This window comes from Mytilus edulis, chromosome 4 (genome assembly GCF_963676685.1).
Source record: "Mytilus edulis chromosome 4, xbMytEdul2.2, whole genome shotgun sequence".
Lineage (NCBI taxonomy): Eukaryota > Metazoa > Mollusca > Bivalvia > Mytilida > Mytilidae > Mytilus > Mytilus edulis.
The window spans coordinates 1849891-1861944 of NC_092347.1; the positions used below are offsets into that span (position 1 = coordinate 1849891).

The following is a 12054-nucleotide window of genomic DNA, read 5'->3' on the forward strand; positions in this document are numbered from 1 at the left end:
TTATTTATAGCCCTTATACCTTAATCACATTCCATGACAATTTATGTTCCTTCTACTAAAATCGAGACCAAAATAGTTTGAGTAACAGACCTGTCAGTGTAGTACTAGTATCTGACAAAATGGAAAATAATTGTGACCAAAAAAAATCAATGAATGCATTAGATTTATATAACCTTTGTAATACATATTTATATATTGTATAAGTCCTGATGTAAAATGATAATACTCAGTAGGTACAATAACTTCATTGCACTAAGAATGAATCAAACTTCATACCTGATATTATCAGTACAGGTCATACTAGTATGTTAATTTTCCATCAAACTTGTTTGTTTTGTTTTTCTGACTATAAATAAACATTTTATACTTATGCAATTGCTAGTGAACTTTCCTGTTGTCAAGTTATATATATGTGTACAGATTTGAACAGGGCATTCTTTTCTATCTTAACCTAGGAATAGGCACTGTCATTAAAGCTTCAGAAGAAGCTAGTGGAACAATAAATTTGTAATCTCTTTCCATTTGTCTGACCTATTAAACAATTCTGCTTTTAAGAGATAGCAGTACACACACAACAAATTGGGTATGTAAGCCAGACAAAAGTAAACATCAAAAAGATATTTACTAGATTATAAAGTAAAATTAAATTGTACAACTTCTTTCCAATAAAATATAGACCACATAGGTACTAGAATTTTAAGGGTGAGTACTTCTAGAACTCCAACTGTGTTGTCAGTCATTTGTAGTCAGATCAAAGGTCACTAATTATTGATTAGGGTGTAAGGTTATCTGGTACCTTATGTAACATTACATACTTATTACCTATATGTATACACCTTCTCATTTCATTATCAACAAAGGTTTAAATGAACTGGAAGTTTACGTTTATCTACTGTTTTCTACTGACTTAACAAGTTAATGCTTTCATCCAGTTGATAGATCACTTTAATTTTAATCATTGCTTGGAATAAATAAAATCTCAAACCTAAGGTCCTGTACTCTTTAAATTTAAATGTAATCATGTTTGTGGTCTATTTATCATTCTGTGGTGACCACAGCAAAGTTCCCACTTGTCTGGCATAATAAATTAATCAGTAAATATTAATTGGCATTAAATTAAATTGGTTTTTTTATTTTTATAAATACTGTTTTAAGTTTAATTCAAATATCTTAAAGGAAATTTAATGACTGTTCCAGTTATACATATGAGGGTACTTCTTTTTACAATAAGATTAATGACTTTTAACAGAGTATTTTTTTATTTGTAATTAGATTAATATATATATGATATATGCCATATGGGATCTTGAGTAAAAAAACAATAACAAGGCCCAATTACAAATAATGTACTTAATTATTACATCACCTGATCTTTTCCTAGTTATATGCACATACTAATTTATGCAAAATCAACGAGCGAATTATTATCAACACTTTATAACCTATCCTTAAATCTATAACATGAGATAATTGATAGCAATATGAAATAGGATATAATTATATTTAGTCTTTTGTTAATTACTGAATCAACTGTGATAAAGTTAGCACACATATGACATTATACATGTCACTCAAATACTCCATCAGGTGCACTTTGGTGCAGTCCAATGTTATTTACAAATACCCTCAAGTACAGTAAACATACTTGTCAGTGTATTGACCTGGATAGAAACAAATCTGTCAATTATTCCTCAAAATGTCAACTACTGGTGTAGTATTTCATGACAATATTCATAATTGCCTTGCATTTACTTGTGCAGTATTTTATGCAATACTTTTTAACCTGTACAAGTACAATCATTAGACACATGATAATGCACATGTAGTGCAGTAACTGTAATGACCTATCCTATATATATATGTGAGGTTTAATTCCTATGAGTTGTCCATATTGTTATGTTGAAGTACACATCACTGTACAAGACTATTGACAATGGAACATGGCCAATTTATGTGTACTATTATGACACAGTTAAAATTTTAGTTAAAACGTAATTTCCTCTTCCAGTTGTGGAATGTTGTTTTCATCAGATTACTTTATAATGAGTTTCCTACATGTAGACATTTCTCATTTACAGTTAATAACTACTTTAACTTCAACTAATTCAAAACATATCTCTATTTTGGTTTAATGACATTTGGTCTAATTTATTAGTACTCTCTGTACTAAGGTAGATTAAGATTTGTTGCTTACAATAATCATTTCAATTTTCTTATTTACAATGTCAATCTAGTTATAATGAGAATTAATGGTCCAATGCTCAGTGTTATGAAGATGTGAAAACCTAAGTCTAGTCAAATTAGAAAAAAAGTTTTAACTCTTCAACAAAATACAATTTAAGTAAACAAAATTCTGGAGAGTTTCAAATAGGTATAAGAAGATGAAGTAAGAGGGCCAATGAGACAACTTTCCATCAAAGTCCCAATTTATAAAAGTAAACCATTATAGATCAAAGTACTGCCTTCAACAGAGCCTTGGCCCACATCTTACCACAATCTATAAAGGGCCCAAAATCATTACTAGTGTAAAACCATTCAGGAAAAGCAAAGGGTCTAATCTATATAAAAAATGAAAAATGAGAAATGAGAAACACTTCTGAACCACATCCACAAACGAAAACTACTGAACATCAGATTCCTGACTTAGGACAGGTGCAAACATGTTAATGGGTCATTGGTACCAAACCATCAGCCTTATCTGAAACAATAGTGAAATTAAACAATTTACAGATATGAGTACATAGATAGATACAGGAAGATGTGGTGTGAGTGCCAATGAGACAACTCTCCATCCAAATAACAATTTATAAAAGTAAGCCTGGCATTATAGATCAATGTACGGCCTTATACATGTATATCAAATAGTTGAAGCACTCAGACACCCAAGTTTCACTACTTCCGGTTTAATTCTTTGAATATTAGCTGAATAAATATATCCACTGGGAATTAATATGGTTTAAAACCAGTTTTCACGCTTAACCACAAGTCCTACAGCCACAGCTTGTAAAATTGCTGTCCGTCTTATGAAATTCTTCTCTACAAGGGAATATAATCCAACTAAAAATTTGTTAAATTGAGCTTTGGGGTTGTGGATTCAAATGATTAGCATGAAACTGGGTTTAGGCTTTTTGAAAGGCTAAATTACTGAAAAGGTATCATGGAGTGAAGTCTGGAAAACATTTCATTAAAGCTGGTAATTTTATTTGTATTTTTTTTTCTTATTATTGTTTTTAAAGCTCTTTGGAGAGATGCTGACCATATAGCTGAGTATGAATCTTGAATTTTTTCAGAACTGTAAATTGTAAGATATTTCATGACGTGATTGTGGTAAACTGTCATTATAAGTTTGCATGCAATTGGTATTAACTGAGAGAGATTTTTATTTACAACGCCTACCTAAATGTTTCTCTAAGAAAGATGCCCAAACTGGCAAAACAATCTTCATTGTTGAATGCAGCATACAGTGACATAAAGGTGTTATTGCAAACCCAATTGAACATTTCCATAGATTCACCTGATAACTACCTGTCCATTTAAAATTTTGGCAGTTCTATTGTCCCATTGAACAAATACAACAGGTATTGTTCTCTGTATAGTTTATTCACTCAGACCTTTAAATTTCTTCTAAGAGAAATCTATCACTCATTGATTAATCTACCAGAGTAAAAAGTTTATCTGCTAAATTGATGGAAATTACATGTTTCACATAAACAAAAATGCCTGTGATTTGATGTTTATTAAAATAAATTAAATATTTTTTTTAATTTGTCCAAAATAAATAATAATTTAATCATAAAAAGTTTGTTTTTAAAAAAAAAAGTGTTGTTCGTATGAAAATTTGCATCTTTTAGTTTTTGTTTAGTTATAGAATACTTTTTAGAAGGCCTTAATATATAAACATCAACATTTTTAGGTTTTTTTTATCAATTTTTTTTTCGAAATAGGAATAATGTTGATTTTTTTGTCAGAAATCAACTTTTATTAATGTTTGAATCAGTGTTTACATTCAACAGATTGAAAATATAATACATTCAAACTCATATACAGTTTTTTATAAATAGTAAACATGTTCTTTCCATCTAATTTAGCAGTTAATTTTTTACTCAGGTAGATTAATCAATGAGTGATAGATTTCTCTTAGAAGAAATTTAAAGGTCTGAGTGAATAAACTATACAGAGAACAATACCTGTTGTATTTATTAGATGGGACAATAGAACTGCCAAAATTTTAAATGGACAGGTAACTATCAGGTGAATCTATGGAAAGGTTCAATTGGGTTCGCAATAATTGCTGTGTCATTTTGGTCTCTTGTGGAGAATTGTCTCCTTGACCATCATTCCACATTCTTTTTTATATGTTACATTGTACATTGTAACTTGTGTTTCAGACATGTGAATTTTTGGTAGGTACATGTACATGTTTGAATATGTAGAATAATTTTATTTTATTATGCCCCACCTACGATAGTAGAGGGGCATTATGTTTTCTGGTCTGTGCGTCCGTTCGTCCGTCCGTTCGTTCGTCTGTCCCGCTTCAGGTTAAAGTTCTTGATGAAGTTGAAGTCCAATTGACTTCAAACTTGGTACACATGTTCCCTATGATATGATCTTTCTAATTTTAATGCCAAATTAGAGATTTTACCCCAATTCACCGGTCCACTGAACATAGAAAATGATAGTGCGAGTGGGGCATTCGTGTACTGAGGACACATTCTTGTTTTCAAAATGTTTTTACTGGGTCAACTTTCAACATAGGAAACAGTCAGATTTTGAAAGTGCTTGTTCAAAATTGACTGACAAAAATCTTCAGGATAGGCACTACAAATTAGAGTTGATCAAGTTAGCTGAAACACATGAATTTTATAGGCCCAACTACAACAATCAGGAATTTCAGATATTTTAAGGCCCTAAAGCCTTTAGCTGAGAAAGTTAGTAGCACATACATGTAAACCATAATGTTTGCTTTAAAATAAAACTTGATTATCATCATGCTAAACTTGATGTTTCAGCATCAAAATATCCTAAATAATAGAAAGAATTGTGCTGAATAACTTTTCATTTCAGGTAGATATTTATACTCAAAAATAAAAAAATATTTTAGTGTATCATTTGGACTGTTCTGTAATAATACTCAATTGCAGTACATTTTTACACTAATGCTGTATGTTGGGCTTTTTTATAAGCATCTTGACAAGACACTGAAAATCTGTTTTTAACAAGTACATGTATGTACATTGTACTTCAAACAATTCCAAATTTTGTAAACACTTAATTTAGAAATTTCAAAATATGGCCATATCACTGGCAATTCTACATAGGTTTGACTAACTATTGGAAGTCTAAAAAACTTAAAGGGAAGACTTTATATTGTCAGTGTTTAAAAGTAGTGTATATCATTTATGTACATACTGAACCTACATGTAAGTGTTGATGCAGCCTCATAAAGTTAATATATATATCTTTGACAAAAAAAAAACTTAAACCACTCCTTAATTTTTGTTGCTGATTTCAACTGTAGCAAAATATTTATGGGTAAGGTTGTATGTTGTGATTCTTGTGAAGACGGAAAACATTTTAGAATGTTAAGATACATTGTACTTTGCTGCTGTAGGATAATATCCAATTTGTTTTTTTTAAATGTTGACTTAGTACAGTTTATAAAGTAGGGCTCTATCAATTAACGAATATGTCAGAACTATTGAGCTTAGTGTACATATGTATTTATGATAATCATATTGGGTTTATATCTCTGTTATTGGAAATCCCCCCTTGAAAGCTGCAAAGGTGCATTGTACAGTACTATCCATGAACAATCCCGAAAAGGAGATGTGTCACAAACATATATATATATATATATATATATAACTCGTCTAAACATCAACCCAACAATGTTAGATCTGTAAATTTGCTTTCGCAAATTTTTGGTTCTTCCCTCGCCGGGATTCGAACCCATGCTACTGTGATATCGTGACACCAAATCGCCTGCACTGCAGCCATCCCGCTAGACCACACGACCACCTGGGCTCTCAAAAAAAGAGCTTTCGGTGGCCATATGTTACCTTTCTACGTCAGTTTTAATCTAGCGGCATACTACAGTACATGATATATAAGGCATGAAGATGTTATTGTTACAGATCAGCTAAATTATCTATAGTAAAGGATCCTACAAATTAATGTAAGATACAGTCACAGAAAATAATTATATTCACAAGTACGTCTGAGTCAGTGACAACCCTACAACAGATGTATCCATCGGATCGCCATCAATGATGGTGATACATGGCTGTGTACATAATGTATATACAACTCGTCTAAACATCAACCCAACAATGTTAGATCTGTAAATTTGCTTTCGCAAATTTTTGGTTCTTCCCTCGCCGGGATTCGAACCCATGCTACTGTGATATCGTGACACCAAATCGCCTGCACTGCAGCCGTCCCGCTAGACCACACGACCACCTGGGCTCTCAAAAAAAGAGCTTTCGGTGGCCATATGTTACCTTTCCACGTCAGTTTTAATCTAGTGGCGTACTACAGTACATGATATATAAGGCATGAAGATGTTATTGTTACAGATCAGCTAAATTATCTATAGTAAAGGATCCTACAAATTAATGTAAGATACAGTCACAGAAAATAATTATATTCATAAGTACGTCTGATATATATATACACTGTATATATGTTTAACCCACCATCTAGGACAAAGCCCTAACCCAGCACCATGGGACACAGCCAAGTCTGTTATTAGAGAAGAAACAAATTTCAATCACTAAGTACATTAACTAAATATTTTTTTTTAAAGCAAGGGTTTTACTACATTTACTATGTGCAAGAAAGTTTTCTTGAACTCTGCTAAACTAAATGTACATCATTTTTTTCAAAGTTGTAACTGACAGCTCAACAGCTTTCAAAATGAAAATAGTTATCAAATGTACCAGGCTTATAATTTAATACGCCAAACACGTGTTTTGTCTACATGTACATAACTGGACTTCAATTTTGTTTGGTAACAGCCCTCAATATTAAACTAGCCAATTTGGAAAAGTGCTTTTGTCAAAATAAGGACTCGTTTGTAAATCTGCCAAGACTGTGAAAATGAACAGTCATGACAGACAGAAGTATTTGATTTCAACAGTCACATCTACATAGAAGAATGGTCTAATCTTTTGTTTTTACAAGACAGGACTTCCATAACCATGAAAATGTGCTTCAGCTTATGAAATTAGTAATTCAAATAAGGGTTGTGACTTAATTTTTTTTAAACTATCAGGTTAAACACATTTAATGAAAAAAAAGACATTAGTGCTGAATTTATCATGAAAATCATTATCATATTTCAAATATGAATGTCATTAACTTGTAATCTGACCCTTCACAAAAATCTGGGAACATATGTTTCTCTGTAAAAGTAGGTTAGAACATTTATGAAGTAGAATCATGTACATACAATCACAAATTTGAAAGAACTCCCGAAAGATAACTCGACATTGTGAATTATACTGACATTAATTAATCTCTTCAGAAAAGACCAATGAAGCACGAATATTTGTGGTACTGACTTTTTTGGTTTTGCGAAGTTCCACAGGTCCACATATGGTTCGGGGAAAAACAGTTCATTACAATAAACCATGGGACACCATGAATGAAAATAGTTTGTACAAATAGTAAACGTCACACCTAAAATATTAAATCCTTCAGTAAAAACAGGAACAATAAATAAACGCAAAATATATTCGAACTAAAAACTGTTGAGTTTGCAATTTTCCATTGCCAACACCATATTTGTACAGAGTATTGTGTGATATTTTTCAGTAAAACGTGTAAATTTTACCTTCAATTTTAAATATTCCTCTATTGCTTTTAGTGCTGAGTCTGTTAATCTAACTTGAACGACCGTTTTTTGGTCGTGAGGAGAAAAATTTGAAGAGAGCCCGTATTTCTGGCCTTCCACTAGCGCGGCCATGTTGGGTCTGATCACAAAAGTTACTGTTAGGGAAAATTTCAAAGTAAAATTTGAAAGTGTTTCCGGTTGATTGTTGATTGTCAGTTACATATAATATGGATTATAAAACGAAAAGTGATTTGATAATGTAGTACTTTTTGATATACAAACCACATATGAGTATTATTGTACTATTTTCAATGTTAAAAATCGTAAATCTAACCACTTGTATTTAAATACATTTTGACATTTCCCCCATGTCAAGAACGATTGGATAAAAACAGCAGACGGAAAGGGTGCAAACCGGAAAAATATAACTATAAATAAAAAAAAAATATATAATAATGAAACTACCAACTATTGAGGTGAAAAAAAAATCACAAAAAAACACCAAAAGATCTATTAATTCACTAAGAAGTAAACGATGATTATAAGATACTTTCGAATGTCCAGTTTTCAATTTTTAAAATATATACATACGACAGTTTCAAAGGCTAAAAAAAGAAGAAAAGACTGAATATTAAAATTAGAAAAAACGATATCGGGAATAAATGACAAGCAAATTAGGAAGAAAAAAACATATATCCAAACGCTTTCATTTTATTTCCATAGGACTTCCAATTAGGATGTTAAATCGGCAACGGGTCAACTAGTCCAATATCATAGATATATAAGAATCTTCAGCAATCATGCAAGTATACTAGAATCATATAATTCTCTTTAAAAAAACTGAAAGCAACAGAAAAAACATCCTCATGGATAATAGATCACAATAACTATAAACAATCTTATTTCAAAATTTCGATTTCATTTTACTGATTCAAATCCTTTCGAAGCAGTGTAGATCTATGTCTTTGCAGCAACAATTGAATTGATGATGAACTACATTTTTTTTTATAAAATGTTCTTCTTATAAATGTTTGAGAGATGTTTCTAGCAGTTAACTAATTATGAATTCGGGGGGAAAGTGTTAGGTGTAACTATATGATTAGCACTGAACAACTTATTGCCTTTCAATTTCCTTTGCCCCTTATGTGCAATAAACCCTCTTTAATCGTTTATGAAAAGTAGGTTGATTTCAAAACTTGATTGCTTAATTAATATAAATCAGTTATGTTGTATTTGAATGAGCACACGTTGGAATAGGAATTTACGAAATAATAACTAACAAATCTCACGTTGTTTTTTGTGCTAATGAGAATGGGATTGAAAATCCCGCGGAAATTTTCAAACGTCAACAAATCGGTTGCGTGAATTTTGAACTTGAAGCAGTTGCATGATGGTTGTTTTAGAATACGGGTAAAGAAAATTACGATTATGAAAATCTGAGTACTGTATCATTATTCTCGATTAGTAATGTATTCTTATTTATAAGAGTTACACACGATAGCTTTCAAAATGAAAGACGGGAATAGATGCATGACGATATTGCATGAAGAATACACTGCGACGTCAGTGAATTTAGCGCTAAAAAAAGGGGCAATTTGGATCTCTAGTATGTAGTAGAAGAGATTTCTAGCAGTTAACTAATTATGAACTCTTGAAAGGGCTGTAGAAAGACGTTACAGAAAACAATTGAAATAGCCTTTCAAGACCTTATATATGTGTATACTATGAGGGTGGTCTCATTTTTTTTTGGGGGGGGGGGGGCTCTGATCCCGGATCCCGCTTACTGTTTTGTCAGATTCCCGTATACCGCTTACACTATGTATCAATATTTCAATCGCACGCTTCCTTTATTTTGCGGACTTACTAACAGTCATTTAAACTAGGGAACACTTCGTTAGCAACAACTTTCGGTTTGAAAGTTATGCACGGTTATATCTTCGGGAAAGTATTAATATGAAATGCACTTTACAGAAACATAATCTGTCAAAGAGACAACAACCCGACCAAAGAGAAGATAACAGCACAATTTAAGGCCTCCTTTTGGTCTTCAAAGCAGCAATGAAATCGGACTTCAGCTATCCCGTGACTGAACAAATCCGTTTCACATATGTCATATGTCCTTTCGCTTATTTTTTGGTATATATATATATATATACATAATATTTGTATCATTATAAAAATTGTTTAAGCTCATATTTCATTTTCTTTTCTTACTGCTTGCAATTGCTTAACTGCACAAGTTTGACAAGGGTAGAATCATGTTCAACCGATTCCCAAGCACAGTCCCTTAGCTCAGTGATGTCAACCCAGTTACACAATCATATATAAATGGCCCCTGCATATCTATTTATGTAATACAAATTTTATAGAGCATACTAATTCAACAACGCTTACCGTTATCTTGATTTTGTTAAAAAAAATCAAGAAATTTCTAAATATACTACCGAAATTTACCTTAAATAAAACCGATTTAAACGGTACATAATAACTATTCTTTCCTAGATTTAGATATTTTGGATTTACACGGGAAACTCCACACTAAAATTTACGACAAAAGGGACCATTTCTCGTTCTGTATTGTTATTTTTCCCTTTTTGAATGGTGGTGTTCTTTGGCACCATCTGACGGTGTTTATATTTCACAACTCGTTCGCTATGCCTGTGTCTGATGTGACGTTTTTTATCTATGTATTACTGGTAAATTATTAAGCCAGGGATTTACCACAAATTACTCAAAACATTACTTAAAATCTTTTCTCAATTCTTCTATAGAATAAAATAGAAAAGAATATTTTTATTCACTAAATTAGTGCCCAAGGAGGGCATATATAATAATAATACTTTATTCAGAAGCAATACAGCTTATAGAATATACAATTTTACAATATTTTGTATCAGTGAAATATAAATACAATAATTATACACAATACATGTATGGCGGAGAATGAAAATAAATTCATATGATAAATAATTAATACAACTACATATTACGAATTTTTTCAATATTAAACAAAAATTTACCTAAATTATTAAGTTCTTTCACATTGTGAACTGATAACAACTGTATAAGTTTAAAAGTGGATGGATATTGCCAATAATATTTCTTAATGTATAACATACCAGCAATATCATTATAAACAATAATATATGCAATACTTAGACAATAGATATGTAACATAAAAAAAAAAAAAAAAATACTGCAGGAAACACACAACAAAATAATAGGAATAAATTAAAAAAAAAAATAAAAAAAAATCAACTGATTTTTTTAGTTCGTTCTTATGTTGTACTGTTACACCACTTTCTGTATGTATGTGCCTGTCCCAAGTCAAGAGCCTGTAATTCAGGCATATATTGTGCCGTAAATTTTCTCGTTTTACATTTGTCATTTCGTGGCCTTTTATAGCTGACTATGTGGTATGGGCTCTGTTCATTGTTGAAGGCCATACGGTGACCTATAGTTGTTAATTTGTGTGTCATTTGGTCCCTTGTGTCGAGTTGCTCATTGGCAATCATACAACATTTCCTTTTTTTTTATATATATATATATATATATATATATCTAGCGGGACGGCTGCAGTGCAGGCGATTTGGTGTCACGATATCACAGTAGCATGGGTTCGAATCCCGGCGAGGGAAGAACCAAAAATTTGCGAAAGCAAATTTACAGATCTAACATTGTTGTGTTGATGTTTAGACGAGTTGTATATACATTATGTACACAGCCATGTATCACCATCATTGATGGGGATCCGATGGATACATCTGTTGTAGGGTTGTCACTGACTCAGACGTACTTATAAATATAATTATTTTCTGTGACTGTATCTTACATTAATTTGTAGGATCCTTTACTATAGATAATTTAGCTGATCTGTAACAATAACATCTTCATGCCTTATATATCATGTACTGCAGTACGCCGCTAGATTAAAACTGACGTGGAAAGGTAACACACGGCCAGCGAAAGCTCTTTTTTATAAGAGCCCAGGTGGTCGTGTGGTCTAGCGGGACGGCTGCAGTGCAGGCGATTTGGTGTCACGATATCACAGTAGCATGGGTTCGAATCCCGGCGAGGGAAGAACCAAAAATTTGCGAAAGCAAATTTACAGATCTAACATTGTTGTGTTGATGTTTAGACGAGTTGTATATATATATATATATATATTATGAAAATTTAGAGATTTTCCAAATGTTTTACAAAAATCCAATTATGTTAAG

General features: G+C 31.7%; 1 protein-coding gene across 2 annotated transcripts in view; it reads right to left on the minus strand.

The window, feature by feature from the left end:
* LOC139518722 (RNA polymerase II elongation factor ELL-like) overlaps positions 1-7988 on the minus strand; it is a 48088-nt gene extending 40100 nt beyond the window's left edge. Inside the window, exon 1 of one of the 2 annotated variants that reach the window (XM_071310218.1) lies at positions 7835-7988. In XM_071310218.1, coding sequence (XP_071166319.1) covers positions 7835-7966 — 132 coding nt within the window. In that variant the 5' untranslated portion in view covers positions 7967-7988. The remainder of the gene's footprint in view (positions 1-7834) is intronic. The other variant, XM_071310219.1, reaches the window with a different exon arrangement.
* Positions 7989-12054: the final 4066 nt, after the last annotated feature.